Genomic DNA, 27,431 nt, shown 5'->3' on the forward strand with positions numbered 1-27,431 from the left:
GAAAGGCAATCCAAATGTGATTGCTGTGACGATACCATAGCTTTAAGAGGTGTATGTTGTCCTGTTTTTTTTTGTGAAATGAAGTTCAGACAGAAGCGACGAGCAGTCTGCATCAATCCAATAAACAGCATGTGATGCCTTGTTTTTTTTTAAACATTGGAACAATGAAAGCAGCCTGAATGGGTGGGGTCAAGTTCCCAAAGAACCAGGAGTTTTAGTTTAGCTTTCAGTAGCTGTTGGTTTGTGAATGCTGCTACATCTTTCTCTCTCTCTGTTACAGTTAAAAGCTGGGGTTCTCTTCCTGCTGTTAGAATTGCATGTGCCACAATCTGTTTTCCTGACTTTGCCTTTGCCAAGGGTGTGCTTATGGGATGTTACTACATTAGAAGAGTAAATGAGTAGTATATCATTTTGTTGAGTATTTCATAGAGTTACAGTTAAGCAATTTTTTTTATTTTCATTTTTGCCTGCATTTTAGCTATAGTGTACGAATAAAGTGTGTTTTGCTTCAAGACTGGTAATTTGACCAATCAAATTGCATCCACAATGCAACATCTGGCACTTGCCTTTAAAATAACTAACGTTTAGGGTCTAGGATATCTCCTTGACGTGTCGTAAAGGTGTTTTTTCTGGTCCATAACATTGCCACTTAAGAGTCATAGAAACATAGAGATACACAGCACAGAAACAGACCCTTTGGTCCAACTTATCCATGCTGACCAGATGTCCTATATAAATCTAGTTTCATTTACCAGCATTTGGCCCATATCCCTCTAAACCCTTCTTATTTGTGTACCCATCTAGACGCCTTTTAATTGTTGTAATTGTACCAGCCTCCACCACTTCCTCTGGCAGCTCATTCCATACACATACCACCCTCTGTGTGAAAAAGTTACCCCTTAGGTCCCTTTTATACCTTTCCCCTCTCACCTTAAACCTATGCCCTCTAGTTTTGGCCTCCTCCACCCCAGGGAAAAGACCTTACCTATTTAACCTATCCATGTTGCTCATAATTTTATAAACCTCTATATGGTCACCCCTCAGCCTATGATACTCCGGGGAAAACAGCCCCAGTCTATTCAGCGTCTCCCTATAGCACAAACCTCCAATCCTGGCAGCATCCTTGTAAATCTTTTCTGAACCCTTTCAAGTTTCACAACATCATTCATCTAGCATGGAGACAGAATTGCTCACAGTATTCCAACAGTGGCCTAACCAGCTGCAATGTGACCTCCCAACTCCTGTACTCAATGCACTGACCAATAAAGGCAAGCCTATCAAACACCTTCTTAACTATCCTATCTACCTGTGACTCCACTTTCAAGGAACCATGAACCTATATTCCAAGGTCTCTTTCATTAGCAACACTTCCCAGGACCTTACCATTAAGTATACAAGTCCTGCCCTGATTTGCCTTTCCATAATGCAGCACCTTCTTGGAGCATTCAGCTCAAGGTGAGTAAATGACAGTGCAAAGTAACAGGCCTACTTTCAAGTTGGAAGGCAATTTTTTTTATTGTTCTTCAAAAAGCAAATTGACAAAATGAATTCAGCAACTGGCTTTGAATGGATACTTTAAACCAGTTTGACCTAAAGATTTGTTTGCAAATTTGTCAACTTTTCCAGGTTTGTTCACAACAAAGAACTGACAAACCTATTCCTCCAACAAACATGCCAGACTATTAGCCTGCTCAAAATACTCAATGATGTAACATAATCCCTTCAAAACATGTCAATCTCTAGGAACAAAAATTAAATGCCCTAAAATAACAGTGAGTGAATGAGAAAGGCTCTCCATTTCATTTCAAGTAGATATGTTTTAGTTTAAATTTTGGGACTTTCAGACAAAGGAAATACTCTGCAAGTGAGCACCAAAACAAACTCAGAGCAGGCAAGTCCCAATAGGCCATTTAAATGCCATTATTTCACATAAAAGCTCATGAACATCCCTGGATATGGAACAATATCCAGAGAAACTGTGATGAAATATCGTTTAATTCAATGCTAGGTGGATACTTGGCAGAAACAGCAAACAAAATGAGAGGGTAGCTTACCACAGTTTTCAAACACCAAGAGTAGCCAGATGGACTGCAGTGGTATTTTTCAGTCCCATACATTAAACAGACCATTTAAAATGCTTCAGAAGTTATTTAAAAAGCCTGGGTAAACTCAGATGCATGCAATGATTTTGAATAGGAAGGGAAAAGCTACTGCAATAAGGTGCAGAGGAAATTCACAAACACAGTCACTTGTTGAAATAGAAACAATAATCAGGCCACCATAGGGTTGTGAGATAACAAGATGTAGAGCTGGATGAACATAGCAGGCCAAGCAGCATCAGAGGAGCAGGAAATGATGTTTCGGGCCTAGACCCTTCTTCAGAAATCATAGGGTTGTATTCAGCACAACAAAACGACTTCTGCACAAATTTTTAATTTAAAACATTGCTATGGCTTTATCCTTGTTAAGTGATTTCCCAAATATAAATCACTTTTTTTAATTTCCAATTACCCTTTTATCTTAAAAATAATATTTCAAATTACACTGAATGGACAGGAACCAGATCTGAATTGGAAGATACAAGTTTTCACAATGTACAAAGCACTTCAGTGGTATAAATTTTCTGAGAAATCCAGAATTATATTTTCACTCTCACTGTCTTTGATGAAATCCTCATGCTCAGAACAGCAGGGTACGGATGAAATGGGCTAATTTCTCAGTTCACCAGCACTCATAAGATTATCTCCCTCTCTGCCCACCCCACAAAAATAACAAAAGGATTCATTTGGTAATACAATAATAAAGTGTAGGAAAGCATTCATAAATAGTCGGCTAAGTTTCCTTCAGATACGCTTGTAGAGGAAAAGGTTCATGTAGAAAATCCTGCTGCTCAACTGGTCCTCATTCCACTCAACTGGCACTTGTCAATTTCTCTCCATCTGTTTGTTTCATACTGTACAATGGATCTACAAGTTTATTGTGAATGTGCAATAAACCTGGGAAAGGTATAAAAGCAAAACAAAAAAGAGATAAACATTGGAGCAAATCAAAACAAAACCACAGATAATTCTGTATTTATATAGAATATATAGCACTGTTAGTCTTGGAGAAAATTCTAAGGCATTTCACAGAAGCATTAGCAAATTGAATCAGTGAGCCTCAATGCCAGGAGAAGCATCAGGCGTACCTAAAAATTAGGTGTCAAACTCATGAACCTACAATACACAAATACATATGTGCCAACCAGCATACACAGCATGCGATAGACTGGGCTAAATGATCCCCCAATCGATAGATCAGGTCTGTGCTCCGCAATCCTGTAACATGCAGTTGTGAATGGTGATGAACAATTAAACAACTTACTGGATGTAGAGACTCCCCATTTATTGCCTTCAATGAAGGTGGGGGCAGCCCAACATATCAGTTGCAAAAGACGAGGCTAAAGCAGTTGAAGGCATCTGCAACTATAAGCACCAAGTGGACGGTCCTTCTTGGCTTCCTCCTCAGGTCCCTACCTTCACAAATGCCAGACTTCAGCCAATTGGATTCACTCTACATGATATTGAGAAATGGTTGAAGATGCTACATACTGTAAAGAATATAGGCCCCAACTACATTCCAGCAATAGTCCTTAAGACATGCCCAGAACTAGCTGCATTCCAAGCCAAGCCGTTCCAGTACAGTTACAACACTGCCACCTACCTGGCAATATTGAATACTACCCAGGGATTTCCCATCCACACTCCAGGACAAATCCAACCCAGGTAGTTTCTGCTACAACAGTCCACTGTCAAATATCAGCAAAGTGATGGAAGGAGTCTGCTTATGGCTACATACCTACTATCGCATCAGCACTGAAACTATATGTCTCAAAGGCTGATGGATTTTGTGAATGTCAAAAGTCAATCAGTTTATATTGGCAATGTAAACATTCCATCAATTAACACCAAAGATAGCCCACTCAGCACTTGACTGAATCTCATGCTTTCTTAGAAATGTGTTTATGATGCATCTAAATGACTTTCTGACCCTTTTTTGAAAAGTCATCTTCACAAAACTGAAACCAAAATCCATCACCTGCTGCATTAAACATTCAAATATTAAAATTATCAAACTTTATACGTTTATCACACCCCATATAATAACTTATACGTTCATTCCCTCTATTATGCACATACAATGACAGCAGGATCTACTATCTGAAAGGCATACTATGAAAACTCATCATGGCACCTTAGGCTGCACATTTCACTTAAAAAGACAAGGATAGCATATATATGGGAACAGAACCAATTGCAAGTTCTCCTCAAAGCTACACACTACCCTGACATGGAACTATATTGCCATTCACTCACTGTTGTTAAGTCAAAATCCTGGAACTCCTTCCCTTACAGCACTGTGAGTGTACATTTGCCACATGGGCTGCAGCAGTTCAAGATGGCAGCCTACTGCCAAAATTTTAAGGGCAATTAGAGACAGGCAATAACTATTTGCCTGACAAGTCACTGAATAAAAAAAACAAGAAATATGAGGATAGGTGACAATAGGTAAAGATAGGTAAAAGCTTGGCCACCTTAAAAGGAAGAGAAAAGTAGCAAAGGTGGAAACTTTGAGGGATAGAATTTGAGTTTTTTGGAATCGCACAACCAGCAAAAGAGGCTTTAACTGGCAGAGCATCCATATCTCAGAGGAATGTAGACCTGGTGGTGGGGGAGGGAGAATACGGAGGTGTTTGAAAACAGAACAGCATTGGAATAGTCAAGTCTGTAGAGGTGACAAAGGCAGGTATAAATACAACATACAAGCAGTGCAAAAAAGAAACCAATTATGTGGATTAAAATACAACTCCAAAAAACTAACCAATCTATTAATTGCAAACCTCTTATTTTAATATCCTACTTAATTTTAACCAGGGTGTTTCATATGATAGTCCTGTCCCTGCAGAAACAATTGACGAGCAATTAACCTGTAATTTCACAATGAAAGTCACAAGGTTGGGTGGAACAAAAATCCTATGCAACAACAAAAACATTTACTTGCTTTTCCTTAAGATTACAGATTATAAATGTAGGAACCCAATTCTCAAATATAACCATCTCAGCCTTTCTTGGAGAATGTAATCAGCTTCACAGCTTTGCACATCACGATGGGAGAACCATTACAATAAAAGTAAGCAGACTGCTTACTTATGTTGCATAAGCCAGATAAGTATCAGATGAAAAATATTGCATCGAATCTGTACAATGCCTGTGTCATCTGGGTTAATAAGAAATATGTATTCAAATACACTAGGCAGCCTCTTTATAAGAGGATAAGTAGTAATAAAGTTAGTTGCTTTATAAGTTTTTATGGTTGTACATTTTCCCTGAATTTTGTCAATGGCTGAAAATTCTTTTAAGGATCAACTACCTTTAAAATACTGTACTGTTTTTACACGAAGTTCCATGGTGGCGTCTTCATCACACACAAAGAGTGTTTTGGGGTGCTGCTGGAAAGCTGATACAGTCCACATGTGGTTTACACCATCTTCTATTGCTTTACACAGAGCCAAAGCTTTATGCACTCCTGTGATAAGGATCATCACCTAAAGTAATACAATAAAACTCAATAAGCACCTTCCATAAGTAATGGTGACTATATTGTTAATTATAGAAAGCTAGCAGTGAACTTTTTAAAAAAATCATTACATTGATTTGAACAGGAGGAAACAAAGAAGGGGTTGGTGGAGAGCCATAGAAATTGTGCAGGACAATTTTGCATCAGAGTCCAATACAACGCAGATTAACAGGACTCTTTTTTTCTACCACTTGCACACATGCCACAGTGCGATCTTCTGGACAAATGGCTATCAAGTTTTTAAAAAGTCAAATGTTAAATTCAAAGAAAAATTCCTTTTGTATAAAATCTATGAGGGCAATGAACAAATCAGAGGTAAGATGAAAACTTTTTAACATAAATGCAGTCAATTGCTATGCATCAAATGGTGATGAAAGCAGAGTCAATAACATTTTCAAAAGCAAATTAAATATATACTTAAATATTAAAAATCATTCAACAAATCAGATGCAGTTCTGCATTTACAGATCTTCAAAACTGCAACACCCGTTAATTAATGTTATTCAGAGGGGAAACAAGGCTAGAAAGTGAGAAACAGGGAATTCTCAAAAAGTACAAACCCTACAGGCAAATTTGATACATCAATACATCATTCCAATGGGCTGCTTTCAGGATCTAAAACAGGAACCATGCAGTTGCCTGCCATTTCTTTACCTCTCTAGCATCCATTACTGTCCCCACTCCAACAGTCAGGGCCAGGGTAGGGACTCTAGACAAATCTCCATCGAAGAATCGAGCGTTGGCCAATACTGTATCCATAGCCAATGTCTTCACTCTTGTTCGTGACACCAGGCTTGAGCCCGGTTCATTGAAAGCAATGTGACCATCTGGACCAATGCCTATTCGAAGCCAAAGAAAAAGAGTCTGAACCAAAGGTAATAACAAAGTTTTGACACAGCTCACCAGAAACATCGCCCAGGATCAATGCTATAGACCAGGGATTTGGGATAATTTTAAAACTGCTCCTCTCCAAAGAGCGGTCACAACGATAGAAGGTGAAGCAATGTCACACTGCTTCAGTCAAAACTATTCCAGTGCTGGCATTAAAATATATTATTGAACCAACATGAAGGATGCAATTCAGTGCATCCAACTAATGTATCTGATGGAACCCCTAAGGGAAGAAAGATACCTAATTTCTAAATTAGGCATGGTCTCTTTGACAATGATAAGAATGCCTCCACAGCAACTATAAAGCATTCTCTAACAGCAGATTACAGTTACATCTATCATTAATGCAGCATCAGCTTCAGAAAGAGGATATTATTTATCCAGGTCAGTGCACAATACCACCAACAAATAGTTCAATTCCTCCCGCTGCTTTAATTTTCTCTTCAAAAGCATCACATTCTGCCTCCAAGTCAGGAGCATTTCCATCTAGAATGTGTGTATTTTCAGCCAAGATGTCAACATGCTTGAAGAAATTGTTCCACATGAAGGAGTGATAACTCTGAGGATGATCCCGTGCAAGACCTGCAAGGAAAGTGCAATGTACAGTATTATGCAGTCATTAAGTATAAGCAACAATCAAATGCACTAGCACCAAATTCTAACACTCATGACCCCCACACACCCCATCCACATTTCAAAAGAAAGTAAGTAAACATTAAAGGAAATCTTGGAGCTTTGTAACATCTCAAAACCAATTCAGGACCGAGGCCAACCAAATTCTTGACCATGAGAATGCACCTGACCAACAAGAAAGAAGTCTGAATCTATTTGGTACAGCAATATATAGGGACTCGTTGTAGTCTCCATTTTATGGTCTCTGCTTAGTATTTTGTTAAAGTGAAGCATGTAGCAAAGATGGGACTGAGCTAAATCTAGTATTCTGAGTAATGACAACTTCACTGAAATACTTCATACTGCCCATCCACCTCATTTCGGTCTTCAATTAGGTTTAGAAAATAATTTAGATTTTAATGATAACATTATTTTATGTTTGAAGCACACCCAGGGATAATTATACACAGACAAATTTAGGCTGGAAAATTGGAATCACAAAATTGTTACAGTGCAGAAGGAAGCCATTCAGCCCATTGTGCCTGTGCTGGCTGTCCAAGTCAGCATTTCATTTGAAGCCAACTCTCCATGGACTTCACGTAAATGTCTCCATCACACATTAAGGCAGCATATTCCGGATCCAAACATCTCACTGCATGAAAGAAAGTTTCTCCTCATTTCTCCTTTTTTTTTGCCAATTGCCTTAGATCTGTGTCCTTTCATTCTTGATTCTTCTAGCAGTGGGATTATTTTTTCCCCATTCACTCTATCCAGACCTCTCACAATTTTGAATAACTTTATCAAATCTCCTGTTAACATTCTCCTAGGAAAACAGTGTCAATTTCTCCAATTCTATCCAAGTAATTGAAGTTTCTCATGTGTGGAACTATTCTAGTACATCTTTTCTCCATCATCTCTAATGCCTTGACATCATTCCTAAAGTGCAGCAAACAACTGCTTGCCATATTTCTGTTAAGATTGAACCAGTTTAAGTTTAACATACTTCCTTACTCTTGTACACTATCCCCTATTAAAGCCAATGACACCCTCTGCTTTAAAAACTCTCTCAACCTCTCAAAGATCTACATAAATATACAACCAGATTCCTCTGTCCCTGTACCCTCTTCAAATTTGTACCTTTTATGTTATATGATTTATCAATGTTCTTCCTACCAAAATTAATCACTTCATACTTCTCTGCCACTTCCAATTTCATCTGCTATTTATCCACCCCTTTCATTACCTTCCCTACATTCTTAAGTCCTACACTATGCTCCTAACAGTTCAGAATGCTTCCAAGTTTTGTATCATCTGTAAATATTGAAATTGTGCCCTATACATCATTGTCTAGGTCACTACTCTGTAGAAGGGATAGCAAGGGTCCCAACTCTGATCCATGAAGTGCACAATAATAAACCTTCCTCCAGTCCAAAGAATAGCCAAAAGCACACAACTGGCTCCTGGAACACAGCCAATTGTACATTAACGTTGCTACTGTCTCTTATTCCATGAGCTATAATTTGCTGTGGTGTGTGTTGTGTAGCAATGTATTAAAGGTCTCTTAGTAGTATGCGCACACCACATCAACAGCATTACCCTCATCATTCTACTCTGGAAATACTTCGAAAAAAATCCCAGCAAGTTAGTTAAACACAACTTTCTCTCAACAAATTCAAGTTGGCTTGCCTTAATTAATCCATATTTTCCCAAGTAACTATTAATTTTGTCCTAAGTTATTGTTTCTATGAGCTTCACCACCAGTTAAATTAAACTGATTGATCTGTAGTTGCTGTGCTTCTATTTTCATCGTTTTTTGAACAAGAATTTGAAATTCTCCAGTCCACCGGCTTTGCCCAAGTCTACAAACACTGGAAAATTATGGCCAGTTCCTCTCCGATTTCCAAATCACTTCCTTCAATATTCCTCACTGTAATTCATCTGGTCCCAGTTCCTTAGCAACATACGACAGAAACTTTTCCTTGAGATTTCTGCCCAAAGGTCGGTGCACCACACAGTACCATGTCTTTCTCCGAAGGTATAGCAAGAAACCATCACTGATGAAAAATCCACCCCAGCTAGAACAGGGATTAAACCCTAACCTGATCCACATGACTCATCTAATCAACTAAGCAGCAGGCAACTAAGGAGTCTGAATTGCTGTGGCAACATACACTTTTGCATTCACATTTAAGCCTGGACTATGTATGTGATGGATCCAATTCTTTTCCATCACGAGGCAGGCCAGAATCTCTAATATAACAAGGTGTAGAGCTGGATGAACACAGCAGGCCAAGTAGCATCAGAGGAGCAGGAAAGCTGACGTTTCGGGTCTGGACACTTCTTCAGAAATGGGGGAGGGGAAGGGGATTCTGAAATAAATAGAGAGAGAGGGGGTGGCGGATGGAAGATGGATAAAGGAGCAGATAGGTGGAGAGGAGACAGACAGGTCAAGGAGGCAGGGATGGAGCCAGTAAAGGTGAGTATAGGTGGCGAGGTAGGGTGGAAGTTGGTCAGTCCAGGGAAGATGGACAGGTCAAGGAGGCGAGGATGAGGCTGGTAGGTAGGAGGTAGGGGTGGGGATTGAGGTGGGAGGAGGGGATAGGTGGGAAAAAGGACGGACAGGTTAGGGAGGCGGGGACAAGCTGGGCTGGTTTTGGGATGCGGTCAGGGGCACAGAGATTTTGAAGCTTGTGAAGTCCACACCGATACCACTAGGTTGCAGGGTTCCCAAGCAAAATATGAGATGCTGTTCTGCAATCTTCGGGTGGTATCGTTGTGGCACTGGAGGAGGCCCAGGATGGACATGTCGTCCGAGGAGTGGGAGGGGGAGTTGAAATGGTTCGCGACTGGGAGGTGCAGTCGTTTGTCGCAAACCGAGCGTAGGTGTTCCATAAAGCGGTTTCCAAGCCTCCGCTTGGTTTCCCCGATGTAGAGGAGGCCACATCGGGGACAGCGGATACAATATACCACATTAGCAGATGTGCATGTGAACATCTGTTCGATGTGGAAGGTTTTCTTGGGGCCTGGGATGGGGGTGAGGTGTAGCACTTCCTGCGGTTGCAGGGAAAAGTGCCGGGGGTGGTGGCGAGTGTGGAGCGGACAAAGGAGTCACGGAGAGAGTGGTCCCTCCGGAAGGCAGATAAGGGTGGGGAGGGAAAAATATCATTGGTAGTGGGGTCAGATTGCAGGTGGCGGAAGTGCCGGAAGATGATGCATTGGATCCGGAGGTTGGTGGGGTGGTACGTGAGGACGAGGGGGGTTTTAGTTATTATTGCGGGGAGGGTGTGTGAGGGATGAGTTGCGGGAAATGCGAGAGACACGGTCGAGGGCGTTTTCGACCACTGTGAAGGGGAAGTTGCGGTCCTTGAAAAACGAGGACATCTGGGATGTCCGGGAGTGGAATGCCTCACCTCCAGAGCAGATGTGGCGGAGGCGAAGGAATTGGGAATAGGGGATGGCATTTTTGCAGGAAGGTGGGTAAGAGGAGGTGTATTCTAGGTAGCTGTGGGAATTGGTAGGCTTGAAATGGATATCGGTTTCCAGGTGGTTACCAGAGATGGAAACAGAGAGGTCCAGGAAGGAGAGGGAGGTATCAGAGATGGTCCAGGTGAACTTAAGGTTGGGGTGGAAGGTGTCAGTGAAGTGGATGAACTGTTCGCGCTCCTTGTGGGAGCACGAGGCGGCGCCGATACAGTCATCGAGGTAACGGAGGAAGAGGTGGGGGATAGGGCCAGTGTAGCTTCAGAAGAGGGATTGTTCCATGTACTTTACAAAGAGGCAGGCATAGCTTGGGCCCATGCGGGTACCCATGGCCACGCCCTTTGTCTGTAGGTAGTGGGAGGAATTCAAGGAGAAGTTGTTAAGGGTGAGGATGAGTTCAGCTAAGCTGAACAGCCAGCTGTCGTGGTGCATTTAGGCACCAATGATATAGGTAAAAAACAGGATGCGATCCTATAAGCAGAATTTAGGGAGGTAGGAGCCAAGTTAAAAAGTAGAACCTCAGAGGTGGTAATCTCAGGATTGCTACCAGTGCCACGTGCTAGTCAGAGTAGAAATGAAAGAATAGGCAGGATAAATGAGTGGCTTGAGAGATGGTGCAGGGGGGAGGGGTTCAGATTTTTGGGACATTGGGAACCGGTTCTGGGGGAGGTGGGATTATTACAAATCAGATGGTCTACACCTGGGCAGGACTGAAACCAATGTCCTAGAGGGTGCTTTTGATAACACTGTTGGGGAGGGTTTAAACTAATGTGGCAGGGGGAAGGGAACCAAATGGGGAGGTTAGTGGACAGTAAGGAGGGAGTAACTAAAGCCTGTAAGGAACTAGATAATGAAGTCAGTGTAACTAAGGGGAAGAGTAGGCAGAGAGCAGATGATGAACACAAAGGGACAGGTGGTCTGAGGTGCATTTGTTTTAATGCGAGAAGTGTAGTAGGTAAGGCAGATGAACTTAGGGCTTGGATTAGTACCTGGGAGTATGATATTATTGCTATTACTGAGACTTGGTTGAGGGAAGGGCAAGATTGGCAACTAAATATCCCAGGATATAGATGCTTCATGCGGGATAGAGAGGGAGGTAAAAGGGGTGGAGGAGTTGTATTACTGGTCAAAGAGGATATCACAGCTGTGCTGAAGGAGGGCACTATGGAGGACTCGAGCAGTGAGGGAATTTGGGCAGAGCTCAGAAATAGGAAGGGTGCGGTAACAATGTTGGGGCTGTACTATAGGCCTCCCAACAGCGAGCGTGAGATAGAGGTACAAATATGTAGACAGATTATGGAAAGATGTAGGAGCAACAGGGTGGTGGTGATGGGAGATTTTAATTTTCCCAACATTGACTGGGATTCACTTAGTGTTAGGGGTTTAGATGGAGCAGAATTTGTAAGGAGCATCCAGGAGGGTTTTATAGAGCAGTATGTAAATAGTCCAACCCGGGAAGGGGCCATTCTGGACATGGTGTTGGGGAATGAGCCCGGCCAGGTGGTTGAAGTTTCAGTAGGGGATTACTTTGGGAATAGTGATCACAGTTCCATAAGTTTTACAATACTCATGGACAAAGACGAGAGTGGTCCTAAAGGAAGAGTGCTAAATTGGGGGAAGGTCAACTATAGCAAGATTCGACAGAAGCTGGAGAATGTGGATTGGGAGCAGCTGTTTGAGGGTAAATCCACATTTGATATGTGGGAGGCTTTTAAAGAGAGGTTGATGAGAGTGCAGGACAGACATGGCCCTGTGAAAATGAGGGATAGAAAGGGCAAGATTAGGGAACCATGGAGGACAGGTGAAATTGTGAGACTAGCAAAGAGGAAAAAGGAAGCATACATAAGATCTAGGCAACTGAAAACAGACGAAGTTTTGGAAGAATATCAGGAAAGTAGGACCAATCTGAAACAAGGAATTAAGAGGGCTAAAAGGGGTCATGAAATATCTTTAGCAAACAGGGTTAAGGAAAATCCCAAAGCCTTTTATTCGTACATAAGGAGCAAGAGGGTAACTAGAGAAAGGGTTGACCCACTCAAGGACAAACGAGGGAAGTTATGCAAGGATTCGGAGAAAATGAGTGAGATTCTTAATGAGTACTTTGCATCGGTATTCACCGAGGAGAGGTACATGACGGATGTTGAGGTTAGGGATAGATGTTTGATTACTCTAGGTCAAGTCGGCATAAGCAGGGGAGAAGTGTTGGGTATTCTAAAGGGCATTACGGTGGACAAGTCCCCAGGTCCGGATGGGATCTATCCCAGGTTACTGAGGGAAGTGAGTTAAGAAATAGCTGGGGCCTTAACAGATACCTTTGCAGCATCCTTGAGCACGGGTGAGGTCCCGGAGGACTGGAGAATTGCTAATGTTGTCCCCTTGTTTAAGAAGGGTAGCAAGGATAATCCAGGTAATTATAGACCGGTGAGCCTGACATCAGTGGTGGGGAAGCTGCTGGAGAAGATACTGAGGGATAGGATCTATTTACATTTGGAAGAAAATGGGCTTATTAGTGATAGGCCGCATGGTTTTGTGCAGGGAAGGTCATGTCTTACCAACTTGATAGAATTCTTGGAGGAAGTGACAAAGTTGATAGATGAGGGAAGGGCTGGAGATGTCATATACATGGACTTCAGTAAGGCGTTTGATAAGGTTCCCCGTGGTAGGCCGATGGAGAAAGTGAAGTCGCATGGGGTCCAGGGTGTACTAGTAGATGGATAGAGAACTGGCTGGGCAACAGGAGACAGAGAGTTGTAGTGGAAGGGAGTTTTTCAAAATGGAGAACTGTGACCAGCGGTGTTCCACAGGGATCCATGTTGGGACCACTGTTGTTTGTGATATACATAAATTATCTGGAGGAAGGTATAGATGGTCTGATTAGCAAGTTTGCAGATGACACTAAGATTGGTGGAGTAGCAGATAGTGAAGGGGACTGTCGGAGAATGCAGCAGAATATAGATAGATTGGAGAGTTGGGCAGAGAAATGGCAGATGAAGTTCAATCCAGGCAAATGCGAGGTGATGCATTTTGGAAGATCCAATTCAAGAGCTAACTGTATGGTAAATGGAAAAGCCCTGGGGAAAATTGATACACAGAGATCTGGGTGTTCAGGTCCATTGTACCCTGAAGGTGGCAACGCAGGTCGATAGAGTAGTCAAGAAGACGTACGGCATGCTTTCATTCATCGGACGGGGTGTTGAGTACAAGAGTTGGCAGGTCATGTTACAGTTGTATAGGACTTTGGTTCGACCACATTTGGAATACTGCGCACAGTTCTGGTCGCTGTATTACCAAAAGGATGTGGATGCTTTGGAGAGGGTGCAGAGGAGGTTCACCAGGATGTTGCCTGGTATGGAGGGCGCTAGCTATGAGGAGAGGTTGAGTAGGTTAGGATTATTTACATTAGAAAGACGAAGGCTGAGGGGGGACCTGATTGAGGTCTACAAAATCATGAGAGGTATAGACAGGGTGGATAGCAAGAAGCTTTTTCCCAGAGTGGGGGACTCAATTACTAGGAGTCACGATTTCAAGGTGAGAGGAGAAAAGTTTAAGGGAGATATGCGTGGAAAGTTCTTTACGCAGAGGGTGGTGGGTGCCTGGAACGCGTTGCCAGCGGAGGTGGTAGAGGCGGGCACAATAGCGTCATTTAAGATGTATCTAGACAGATACATGAAAGGGCAGGGAGCAGAGGGATACAGATCCTTGGAAAATAGGTGACAGGTTTAGATCGAGGATCTGGATCAGCGCTGGCTTGGAGGGCCGAAGGGCCTGTTCCTGTGCTGTAATTTTCTTTGTTCTTTGTTCTAAATGGATAAGGGTGTCAGTGAAGGGGGACTGGTCGGGCCTGCTGGCCAGAAAGAAGCGGAGGGCCTTTATGCCATCTGCATGGGGAATGCAAGCATGTAGGGACTGGATGTCCATGGTAAAGATGAGGTGTTGGGGACCAAGGAATCTGAAGTTTTGGAGGAGGTGGAGGGCGTGGGTGGCGTCATGGACATAGGTGGGGAGTTCCTGGACCAAGGGGAAGAAAATGGAGTCAAGATAAGTGGAGATAAGTTCGGTGGGGCAGGAGCAGGCAGAGACAATGGGTCGACCAGGGCAGTCAGGTTTGTGGATTTTGGGAAGGAGATAGAAATAGGTGGGGCAAGGTTGGGGAATGATGAGGTTGGATGCTGTGAGTGGGAGGTCACCTGAGGTGATGAGGTTGTGGATGGTCTGGGAGATGATGTTTTGGTGGTCGGGGGTGGGGTCATGATCAACGGGGCGGTAGGAGGAGGTGTCAGAGAGCTGGCGTCTGGCCTCGGCGATGTAGAGGTCAGTGCGCCATACTACAAATGCGCCACCCTTGTCCGTGGGTTTTATAGTGAGGTTGGGGTTGGAGCGGAGGGCTGCACGTTCTGTATGGGAGAGGTTGGAGTGGGTGAGAGGGGTGGAGAGGTTGAGGGATGTGGCCTCCTCTACATTGGGGAAACCAAGTGGAGGCTTGGAGACTGCTTTGTGGAACACCTACGCTCGGTTCCTGACAAACAACTGCACCTCCCAGTCGCGAACCATTTCAACTCCCCCTCCCACTCCTTGAACAACAATGTCCATCCTGAGCCTCCTCCAGTGCCACAACGATGTCACCCGAAGGTTGCAGGAACAGAACCTCATATTTCGCTTGGGAACCCTGCAACACAGTGGTATCAGTGTGGACTTCACAAGCTTCAAAATCTCCCCTCCCCCGACTGCATCCCAAAACCGGCCCAGCTTGTCCCCACCTCCCTAACCTGTCCGTCCTTTCTCCCACATATCCACTCCTCCCACCTCAATCCCCACTCCCATCTCCTACCTACCAGCGTCATCCCCGCCTCCTTGACCTGTCCATCTTCCCTGGACTGACCAACCCCCACCCTACCTCCCCACCTACACTCACCTTTACTGGCTCCATCCCCGCCTCCTTGACCTGTCCGTCTCTCCTCCACCTATCTGCTCCTTTATCCATCTTCCATCCGCCTCCCCCTCTCTCTCTATTTATTTCAGAATCCCCTTGCCCTCCCCCATTTCTGAAGAAGGGTCCAGACCCGAAACGTCAGCTTTCCTGCTCCTCTGATGCTGCTTGGCCTGCTGTGTTCATCCAGCTCTACACCTTGTTATCTCAGATTCTCCAGCATCGGCAGTTCCTACTACCTCCAGACCAGAATCTCTTTTGCTCTTACTGCTTTGCATTGGTATATAGAGTCATAGATTCACAAGCACGGAAACAGACCTCTCGGTTCAACCGTCCATGCCGACCATAATCCCAAACTAAACTAGTCCCAGATCTTCTGACTCAAAGGCAGCAAATGGCCCACTGTGCCACAAGACCCCATTACAGAAAATAACAGGGAATAATTTCTAGTTTCACAACTCAAGTCACTTGTTCAGAATTTTTCAACATATAACGGTTGTATTATACCATACTCACCTACATATTCATCCATGTTAAATGTCTTCACATATCTAAATGATAGATCCCCATTCTTATAATATTCAATTAGTTTTTTATAGCTTCCCAAAGGAGTGTCTCCTGCAGAAAGACATTTAAAAAAACTACTGCACAAGAATTCTGCAGGGTTGCAAGCAGTTAAACAGACTAAATTCATGACCCACATTTACAGTCTCTCCCACCCGTAGAACATTAACAAAGATCAACCATTTAGTCAGTTTTGGTTTGAAAGAAAAGCTCTGTGATAGCAATGAATATTGATGCAAACTGAACATTTCACAAAATATACAATCATCCTTTATCATTAAGTTTATTTACAGAACACCAGTTCACTGACTTGGCCTTTTAGAGATAAGTGACAGGTGGGCTGGAAATTCAATGTGGAGTCAGGAACCCACCAACAGAATAAATTCTATGTCCTAAACCCACACCCAAGCTGCACTGCTCTTGAAGTGTGATTTTTAGATGTAAATTATCTAATTAGTCAGAAGGTAACTTCAGTGCCTCTGACACCGCCAAGACAGGAGGTTCCCCATGTTGTTGTGGGGGTGAGGTGGGGGGCGGAGTGCTACACTTGCCCCCACACCTCACCCCTCACCTCCATCCAAGGACCCAAAAAAACTTTCCACATCAGACAGATGTTTACCTGCACATCCGCTAATGTGGTCTATTGCATCCGCTTCTTCCAATGTGGCCTCCGCTACATCAGTGAGACCAAGCGGAGGCTTGGAGACAGCATTACAGAGAACCTGCACTCTGTTCACGACAAACGACAACACCTTCCAGTTGCGGACCACTTCAACTCCCCCTCCCACTCCCTGGCCCACATGTCCGTCCTGGGCCTCCTCCAGTATCACAATGACACCACCTGGAAACTGGGGGAGCAGCACCTCATATTCCGCCTTGGGAGCCTACAACCCAGTGGTCTCAATGTTGACTTTACTGGTTTAAAATTCTCCCCTTCTCCGGCCTCATCCCATGACCAACCCTCCCTCTCATCCCCGCCTCCGTGACCTGTCCATCTTCTCTCCCACCTATCCGCTTCTCCCAACTCACTTACCAATCTCCACCATTCCCTACCTGAACTCACCTATCACCATCCCAACTACCTTCCCCAGCCCCACCCCTCCTTTCTCTATTTATTTCAGAGCTCCCTTCCCCCTCCTGTATTTCTGAAGAAGGGTCCCGACCCAAAACGTCAGCTTTTCTGCTCCTCTGATGCTGCCTGGCCTGCTGTGCTCCTCCAGCTCCACACTGTGTTATCTCTGACTCCAGCATCGGCAGTTCTTACTATCACTGACATTATTCAGTTGCTCCACATGTCAATTTCTGAACAATGAATCACCAGTCCAAATAAGCCTGTGGTCTGAATAGTGTTTGGTCCTCACTAACAGTGCCCTACTCCCAGCTTTGTGTAAACATGTCTCTTAAACTTGTGTTAGAATCTCACCAACCATTAACAAGAGATACAGCAGTTTCAGCTGGTAGGGCGAGAGGGAAGGGGAGAAAACAACTGGAGAATGGAGTAGTCAAGCAAACAGGGTTGTTGCATTCATTGATGTGACCATGTGATGGGCCATTTGTCATCTTCAGCTGAAGCACTATTTGTCATTGTTGTTTTTCAGAGTTGGTGGGAGGGATGTTGGGGGGTTGAAAAGAACTGCACATGTCTGATTTATTCTGTGCTGACTGGCTGTTACAGGACATCAGAATGCAGACATTTGAACTCAGAAATCAACCAAAACCAAATGAGACCTGTACAATGTGTGTGTTTCACAGAATCCTTATAATGTGGAAGCAGGCCATTCAGCACATCGAGTCTATACTGACCCTCCAAAGAGCATCCCACCCACATCCTATCCCTTTAACGATACATTTCTCACAGCCAATCCACCTACCCCACACATCTTTTGACTGCGGGAGGAAACCCGAACATCCAGAGGAAACGCAGGCCGACATGCGGAGAATGTGTAAACTCAACACAATGAGTCACCCAATGGTGAATCGAACCTGGATCCCTGGTGTCGTGAGGCAGCAGTGCTAACCACTGAGCCACCGTGCCATTTCTGTTTTGAGAAAAAATTACCACAAATCCACCCATAATCCAACAATAAATTGGCAGTGCTGCAGATAAAAGACATTTTTTGATCTGCAAATAGGTTAATGCGCATTGCTGAACATCTACTTGGAAAGCAAATTCAACCCTGAAATATTCAACCAGTCCAAATAACAAACAGTACAAACTCAGTTCATATCAAACATGTTCACTATTGTTGTTCTTGTTACATACCAGTTGGCAAACCCAGGGTGAAGTATCTGTCAGGACCAGGGTTGAACTTAACAATCTGATTCCTGATGTATTTTGCAGCCCATTCACTGACTTGCGTATGATCGTCCAAGATAATCAACTTCATGGCTGCTTCTTATATATTCAAGGAAACTGCACAAGAAAAATACAGCACTTTGTATTAGTTAATACAGTGTGGAGCTGGAGGAACACAGCCGGTCAGGCAACATCAGAGGAGCAGGAAAGTTGACGTTTCAGGTTTACACACTTCATCAGGATTTTAGCACTTTGTACCAAATCTTTAAAAGTGGGGTCTCTGGGTTACGCTTAGGTCCTAGAGCAGGTCCAAGTGTCCCACTGCCTTATTGACCACAGTGTAGCAAATTTCCTTTGAAATATGTAAATAATAGAGATATCATCTCTCACTAATATGTTAGAGAATTTGTCCATTTTTTAAAAGGGGTTATCATAAACTAAAAGTCATTCTCCACTGCATGGTTCTTCCCTGTGACAGCATTGGAAAGTCGAAGTTAAACACAAAGCCACAGGCAGATTAAATGCTGATAAGGAACAAACACTAATCTTGGGTTGGAATGGCTCTGTACCTGAAAGACAGTGGTAAAAAAAAGTGTTTAGAGCTGCTGTCAATCAAGCAAACGGTACCAACTGATGAAAAAACGAAACTGTTCCTGTTGTTAAGCAAAAATTTGTTGTTGGGTAATGACAATACATTTAAAAGGATATTCAAATATCCATAATGTATATCTACCATGCCAAACGCATGTGTCAGGGGTGGATAAGCCCAGGAAACAACTGAAACAAAATGAAAAAGGCAATTATTCCATTCAAAGTTCTTCTCTGAAGATCAGATGTTGTTTCCCTTTTTTTGTCTCTGCGATGGGATCAGGGCGTCCGTACCTGTGTAAACACAAGGCCTCACTCTGAAAATCGTCCTCTTTAGTTGTGCATGGGAGGATTTCCGCAGTTGCAGCTCATCTCTGAAATACCGAATCTCAACAGGTGGCTTTGCAGCTACCCTCTCCTTCGCTTCCCGCTTTTCATGCAGTAAAGATACAATGTAAGAGGCAGGCTGCAAACCTCGGCTCTCTTGATGCTCTGGATGAAGTGAACTGCTCCTGCATGTTTGTATCACTGCCTCCTCTAAATCCGCGAAAAGTACCCTCATCACATTGAGGTTTTGGTCAAGGGTGTGAATGCAGGAGGTAGTTTGAATCCCACCAAAAAAAAAGCAGACGCCAATTTGGCTGCAGTCACTCAACAAGTTGCCCACATGATAACACGGGGATTATTTTGCAGAGTCGACAGTTTCGGTGTGCAATTAAAGCAAGCCTGAGTTGACATTTTTGTTTTGCATGTAGACTGCAAGAAATATATCACCCGGAAAAGGGTAGAAATTGCACGATTTGCCGGAGTTTAAAATGTGGCCAACTATCCTCTGAAGGCAAAGAAGGTAAAGGAGGGGGGAACGCAAAAAGTAATCCGTTTTACCCCACACCCCCAAATAACATTTTCATCTTGGGTTTTAAAAAAAACTACAGTACCACAAAATTTGCATTTCAGGCTATTGCAATGACAGGCGCAAAGAAAGATTAAACAGTCGCCACACGGGGGTGGGGGGAAGAATCCCATTTTAAAACAAACTGTATATGACTCATTACATCTTCCGAAAATGAACCCTGATATATGATACGCAGATAAGTTTGTTCCCACAATTAGCGAACCGCAGAAACGCAAGACAAATCAATCTAGCAAAGGGAGGGGGCTGGCCCAATCGTGGATCTTGAAGGTGTTATAACAATTTTCTGGATTACCACGGGACAGGAGCCACTGTAACAGATTAAACGATACAAATACGGCACCCGCTATCTCCCTTACGACTGGATTGTAAGATTTGCAGTGACTGCTACTCAGCCAGAACACTGCCTACTAGTTTAGGCTTACATTTACATAGATTGCGTTTTCAAATAACACTACCAGCAAATGCCAGCATCTTACCTTTTTCATTAAACGTTAATCCCCTATTTTCTGCGTTTCCTTTCTTTTAACCCTAGCGCAAGGATAACATTGTCATATGATTTTGCTGCCGGTCAGATGATCGGAAGAGAGAAAAAAAGAGGGAAACGAAATCCTTTTGTTCGGTTCTTATTTCTGAAGTTTAATGCAAGTCTCCACGCATTGGATTAACTCAGAATATTGCAACTGAACGCTTATCAAAGTTTGTATCTTGCATAAGCATACATTAGTTTTTAAGCTTTGAGTTTAATTATGTCGTTGCAGAATAAATTGAATTTTAGATTTACAATGCTTTTGACTCCTCAGTACTCCTGGAATTTACAACATAATCCAAGGTACTTCGTTCAACTCAGTGGTACAGATACAAAAACAGAAATTGCAGGAAAATTATATGCATATAAACTGACATTTTCCTAGCTACCAGCAGGTCTATGGAAGAGTCACTTGACCTGAAACGTTAACTCTGATTTCTCTCCACAAATCCTGCCAGACTTGCTGAGCTTTTCCATCAATTTCTGTTTTTATTTCTGATTTACAGCATTGGCAGTTTTTTTTTTCGGTTTTTACTCAGTAGTACAAATATCATTCTCAAAATAATGCTTTTACCTCTAATATTGGATTACTTGAAATATTCTTGCATGGGTACATAAAAGGATTTGGATTTAGAAATAAGACTATGGTAATTTTTTTCTGAGTTCTGGCAGCTCGATATGACGACTTACTGGACACCGTGAGTTGAACCTTCTATACTTTATTAAACGGGCTATTCTTCAAGAAACTGTTCTACAGGCAACTTCCTAAATAGTCAAAATTAATGCATGAAGTTGAACATTATCATGTCTGTTATAGTTATTTTAATCTGTTCAGGCATCCTGCGGCAAACCTCCAAGGCAGGTGGGACAGCAGAAGTTCTTTCGGGATGGCCTTAAAATATCCCTAAAAATATCAAATGTGCTGCTGACTCATCCCTGAATTGTGACCAAAGGTACTGAACACATCCAAAGTTTGACAGTAACATGGAAAGACAAAGTCCAGGTGTCAGAGAGAGCGCACAAACCTGCTAACAACTCATTCACTCAACCAAGCACCATCCGACCCATATGAAGAAGTCTCCAGATTGCATATTGGATAAATCACCCTTTTCGCAATCTGTTAAACCAGGACAAAGGCAAATTGTCCTTAATCTTGAGGGCTGATTAAGGGAAATAAGACTGAAACATTCACCAATTTTGTCCTTCCTTAATCTGAGGGTATGGATATCTTTAGTACCTCTGTAGCAGCCCAGTCAGAGGGAAGGTGATGGGCTTGTGGTATCACCACTAGACTGTTAATCCAGAGACCCACGTAATGTTCTGAGATCCCGGGTTCAAATCCCACCACGGCAGATGGTGGAATTTGAACACAGTAAATACCTGGAATTAAAAGTCTAATGATGACTGTGAAATCCATTGTTAATTGTCAGGAAAAAAACATCTAGTTCGATGTCCTTTAGGGAAGGGAACTGCCACCCTTACCTGGTTTGGCCTACATGTAACTCCAGACCCATAGCAATGTGGTTCACTCTTAACTGCCCGCTGGGCAATTAGGGATGGACAATAGATGCTGGCCTAGCTAGTGAAGCCCCCATCCCATGAATGAATTAAAAAAAGATAACTCAGCACTGAGTGGAGCTTGAACGGAGGACATTACTAAGCTTCAGCTTCTTAATGTTACTTTTTTTAAGATGCACTAAAACAGTGATCTAACTTAAAAAACAAAGTTGCTTAACAAGGAGATGGTATATTGGATCCATGGTCTTTTCAGAAATAAGTGTACATCAGGGTAGTTCTCTGAGGAGGTTCAAAATTTTAAACTAACTTGTATGTATCTCATTACATATTGTAGATGAACAAGGCCATTCTGTAGATTACTACTGTGGAGTTACGGTTAGCTGACTGAAAGGATCAAATTGAGGATGTGGCTGATGTGGTGGCAAGGGGATTGAGTTGGCAATGCCTCATTATGTAGTTCAAATGCTGAGCTGGAGAGTGCATAGTTTCAGGGCTGAGGCAGATAACAGATGATCCCAAGAGGAAAACAGAGGCAGAGCTCCAAAGCCATTTTTACCAACAACAACACATTTGGTAGGGAGCACAATACCATCTGAAACCCACCAGTACTTCCATCATTGCTGCTAATAGTATTCTACTGCTCAATTATATTGACCCTTCTTACTTTATTTATCTTTAAAACAAAAGAGCAAAACGCACAATCTACTGATACTGTAGTAGATTAGGTGTCCTAGTGGTTCACAGCATTGATGGCACATCAAGGCACATTTAATAATAGAATTGTAAAGCGAGAGCTTGACCCTACATATCATCACATGGTCAGCAGCCAATACCAGCACTGGATTAAGAGGGAGGAAACACAAGCAAGGAAAGCAAGGTCAAATCACACCAAGCAATTTTCTTGTATGTTCTGAAAGACAAAATTCACTGGATAAAAGAGCAACTGGCTTTATTGTTGCCTAAGAATTTATGGTAGCCTGAAGAATGAAGAACAAGATGTCATGTTATAATTAAGAGTCATATATCTAATTCCGTTCTTTGAACACATTCTTCACACATTAATGAATATAATACTCAAATATTTGTCACATAACAGATAGGAAAAACTACCAAAATTAAGAAAGAGCAAACAAGCCAAATTAAACTCAATCTAATAACTAAATTTACTTTTTTAAGCTGTGTGGATGACTAAACAAAAAAGTAATGGGCATGATAAAACAAAAAAGAAAAGCATCCAAAAAACAAAACCTAGCATATATCCTGGGAATGGGGAGATATTCAAAGAGCAACAAAAACTGACTGAACACACAGTAAGAATTTGGTAAAGGGTGAAATGAAAAACAATTTTAAGGCAAATCAAAACCAATGAAGCAATTTTGTACAATTATATTAAGGGGAGAAAAGGTGGTTAGCAGCAACAGAGGCCTCTTGAAAATAAGTAATGTCCTTATTTATATTTATGGTATGAATAAATGGAAATGTAGAATAATTATTTTGTAGCCACAAAACTAACATCGAACCTGGATGTTGACCCACCAAAATTAATGCAAGCCAAAAACGTAATGGAGCAGTTATAGGGTAATTTTCTTTCACCCAAAGCATGGCATGACTTTGGAACTCTGTGCCTCTGAAGCCAGTGGAGGCACAGTCATTGCATATTTTTAAGGCAGGTAGATAAATTCTTGTTAGATAGGGGAATTGAAGAATTGGGTTAAATGGGTATATGGAATTCGAAATAAATACCACACACACAGGCTAGCATGCAAAAATAAAGTTATCGGTTAGAGGAGGTGGAATTTTGTTGTTTTTCTGGAGGCAGTTTCTTTTAAACCATTATCTGTCCTTTAGCAAGGTGTGTGCTACAGAATTTTAAATTCCTTTAGATTAAAATTCACTACCTATTCTGTATTCCAAAATGTAACAGAGATTGGGTCCGAAATTGAGAATTGCAGAGTGAAAAGGTGGTATTATATTCTGCAGGGAGATCTGATGTTTCTGTTCCACTCTGCAGACTCCTGTTAATGTTAGGAATAGACAAGGTCAGAATTTTAGTCTTTCCCAAATGGTATTTCAATCATGTAACTGCTGAGGATTGGAACACAATACCGACAACCCGTAGTGGTGACGGAGCTTCAATCTCCATTGTATAAACTGTAAAGATACGATCAAAACAGATAGGGCTCCAACATAAGAAATAGAAGCAGAATTAGGCCATTCAGCCCATCATGTCTGCTCCATCAGTTAATCACGACTGGAGTGTTTCTCAATCCTATTCTCCTGCCTTCTCCTGATAATTCTTGATCCCTTTACCAATCAAGAACCTATCTACCTCTGTCTTAAACAAACTCAGTGACTTGTCCTCCACAGCCTTCTGCAGCAATGAGTTCCACAGATTCACCACCCTCTCGCCAAAGAAATTCCTCTTCATCTCAGTACCACATCTCAGACCACAGTACCTTCTTTGCACACTGAATTTCGGTCGATGTTCTTTATTCCCAGTAATTTCTGCAGTTGAGGTGTAGATTTTTCAGCAAATTTAAGCAGTGATAGGTGTGACGTTCTGCTGGAAAACTGCCCAGACAAATGCCCTGGTAATTAGATTTCAGAGACTTCTAGAAAGTTGTGCAACTTGTAGATCAGTTGTTTTCCATGACCATTTTAAAAGTGTTTTTGCAGCCCAAAATTTTTCCTTTCTGTTTTTATAAACAAAGTATTATACAAGACAAGTAAAATATAGATTAATATTCCATAGCATACATCATTTTGTCAATGTCCTGCAAGGTTCTTTGTGTGGTCTCAATTCTTCACCATATTTTTAAAAACAATTCAGAAAGCTGATTAAAAAGCTATGTATCTAAATTTTGATACAAAGACAAGCTGTACTGTAAAGTGTAGACTGAAATCTAAAACTGCAAAGAGATATCATTGGACTAAGTGCATAGACAAAAGTGTGGCAAATGGATTTTAGTACACGTAACTATGAGATCATTCATGTGAATCCACAAAGGATAGAGCAGAGTAGTTTCTAAATGGTAAAGAGCTAGAAATAGTGCTGGTCGAAAGAGATTAAGGGATTCATATACATAAATTAAAATGTTGAGAACAAGGGCAGAAATTAATTAAAGAGGCTGTGCATTATTTCTCGAAGACCAGAATACAGGAGGTAGAATTACACTCAAGTAATACCATGCCCTGGGTAGACCACAACACACTTTTTCAGCAACACACTTTTGAAAGGATATATTGGACTTGCAGGCGATTCCACATGATTTCCCTGGAGTACAAAGATGAAATTACAACATAAAATTGAACAAACTAAGATTGTATTCTCTGGAATTTAGGAGTTTCAGGGGTAATTTGATCAAAGTTTCAAGATATTAAGGGGGACAGATAAACTAGGTTAAAATAAACTATTTCACGGGTTGAGGAGCATCAGTTTCAATGCATTTTCTAGACCCAAGCCTCTCAGAAGTGAAATTAGGAAAGAATTTTAGACATAAAACTGGGGGTTAAGATTCTTCTTCTGCATATTACTACTATTGTTCCAAAACAATACAACATCTACTCATGGTAAGAAATCACAAGAGATTCATTAGTACAGTCATAATAAAAATGACAGTCATCAGATAGCCTCATGAAATATTAAGCACTTAGTCATCTCTAATAACTAAGTGCTTAATATTCAAAATAACATTTAATTCTACATTGTAGCTAGCCTTGATACAAATATCCATATATAACCATAAAATAGCTTATGCTTATTTTAGTTAAATATTTTATGAAGTAATGAAAGAAACAATGACTTTGTATTGTCTGTAACATTAACATTTGAAAGAAATTTGCAGTTCATATTATCAGTCCCTCTTTCAACTGATCAATTAATTATAATGCCCCCTCTTTTGATAACAAACCAGTTAAAGTACACCTCATTAGAAATACCATAAGCATGAACTTTCTATAGCATAAATCTTATATTCTATGTTTTGGTTTATTTTTCTGTGTTTAAGGTGGTGCCAGAGGATGGTGACACTCTACAACACTTTTCACTGTATTCTGTAACAAGCTACACAAGACAATAAAAAATAAATCAATATAGTTTCTTTGCCTTTTACAAGAAGCTGCAGCTGAAAGAGAAAATACAGTTTTGTCCAAAAAAGTATTTAGTATAATTGAGCTATAAAATGCAAATTATAATTTGTACCTACCCACAAAGAATGCAATGATTCAGAAACAGACCTCACCACTGTCTTCTCACAATGAATTAAAAATGAGCAATGAATATACACCCAGCTAGGGCACATCCCGAGAAAGAATTTAAAAATAAGTAGGTTCGAAAGATAGCTTTCAACTTTTCAGAAGATAACAAGTGAACAAGTTCCAAAGGTTCCTAAATTGCCGCAAAAGGAGGTGAGGCCAGACTATTTTCATATTATTCAGGTAGTTCGATGGCTTGATATAAACAGCTTAAAACAATATCTCAGCAGGTATTTCATGTCTGCAATTCCCCACTAGATAAGTTCAGTATTTTAGCTGTTTCATTAAAGATAGATACACAAAAAGAGACTCCACGAGAATGTAGGCTTGCAGCACAGATTAACCATAAAAAGGTGTGTTTTAAATATTTGGACTTCTGGCCTTTGGCCCTGGCACTGTTTCTGTAATTACCAGAAAGTCAAGAAGAAGAAGCAAAGGTTAATGGGATCGGTGCTTTGCAGCAGATTAAACAACTTGACTTTTTTTGCCAGGGTGATTTTGACTTTCTTTTTCTACAAAAACAATTGGAAAGAATTAATCTGTTTGAATTTTTAGATTTATTTTTCTTCTCACCTTTATCAGTTTGTTGTTCATCTCTGGTCTTAAGCATAAATGTTTTCTGCAGAAACAGATTTGCTTTTAGTGAAGGCTTGAAAATATCTGTGGTAAAACTCTTCAGGAAAATTTAGTTTGTGGCCCTTTTCTAGTGACCTGTTTGTCCCCTGGTAATTAATTTTATATGCTTTCTTCTACCAGCCGAAGGCAACTGTGCCAAGTCTGACAAGGTTAGCAGCCATTATGAATTGAAAGTGTTGTTTGTCCGAGGTTTCTTTAGTTCAAAAACTGCAAGCTTTGTACTGATATTGTTAATACAATTTACAAATAAATAAGTATTAAAATTTTCTTATTGGCATCTCTTGTTCCTTGCTTATTAATCAAAAATGCAGTTAGTCTCATGGGATTCCCAAAAGCCAGATGTGGCTATTGCCTAATATATTGGGCAATGCTGGACTAAACAAGTTCAAATTGTGTTTCTTTCTTTATCAATTGCAAGATTTTGTCCAATCGAATTCTAAGCCTAAAACAGAGAAATTGATCACACATATGGAACTAAGTAATTAAGAGGATCTGGCATTTTGAAGAATATATATTCAACCTCTTGACCATTCTCAGAAGAAACCCCTCAAGTAATTTAAAGTCTGAGTGAACAGGTTTGGAGCCTAACTAGTTGAAATGGTGAGGG

General features: G+C 41.6%; 1 protein-coding gene across 5 annotated transcripts; it reads right to left on the reverse strand.

Moving 5' to 3' along the window:
- Positions 1–1,489: 1,489 nt before the first annotated feature.
- Positions 1,490–26,862, reverse strand: gnpda1 (glucosamine-6-phosphate deaminase 1). Of its 5 annotated transcripts, none has more exons than XM_048603670.1 (7): positions 26,762–26,862; positions 18,354–18,503; positions 16,043–16,144; positions 6,907–7,089; positions 6,271–6,455; positions 5,410–5,584; positions 1,490–2,996 (listed from the first exon to the last, which is right to left on the reverse strand). In XM_048603670.1, exons 2-7 carry the CDS (start codon positions 18,475–18,477, stop codon positions 2,911–2,913), a joined length of 855 nt encoding a protein of 284 aa, XP_048459627.1. In that variant the 5' UTR covers positions 18,478–18,503; positions 26,762–26,862; the 3' UTR covers positions 1,490–2,910. The 5 variants fall into 5 exon arrangements, with proteins under 5 accessions (XP_048459627.1, XP_048459629.1, XP_048459626.1 ...); XM_048603672.1 differs by lacking the exon at positions 26,762–26,862 and adding an exon at positions 26,140–26,329; XM_048603669.1 differs by lacking the exon at positions 26,762–26,862 and adding an exon at positions 20,367–20,452.
- Positions 26,863–27,431: the final 569 nt, after the last annotated feature.

Source organism: Rhincodon typus, chromosome 12, assembly GCF_021869965.1.
Source record: "Rhincodon typus isolate 14 chromosome 12, sRhiTyp1.1, whole genome shotgun sequence".
NCBI lineage: Eukaryota > Metazoa > Chordata > Chondrichthyes > Orectolobiformes > Rhincodontidae > Rhincodon > Rhincodon typus.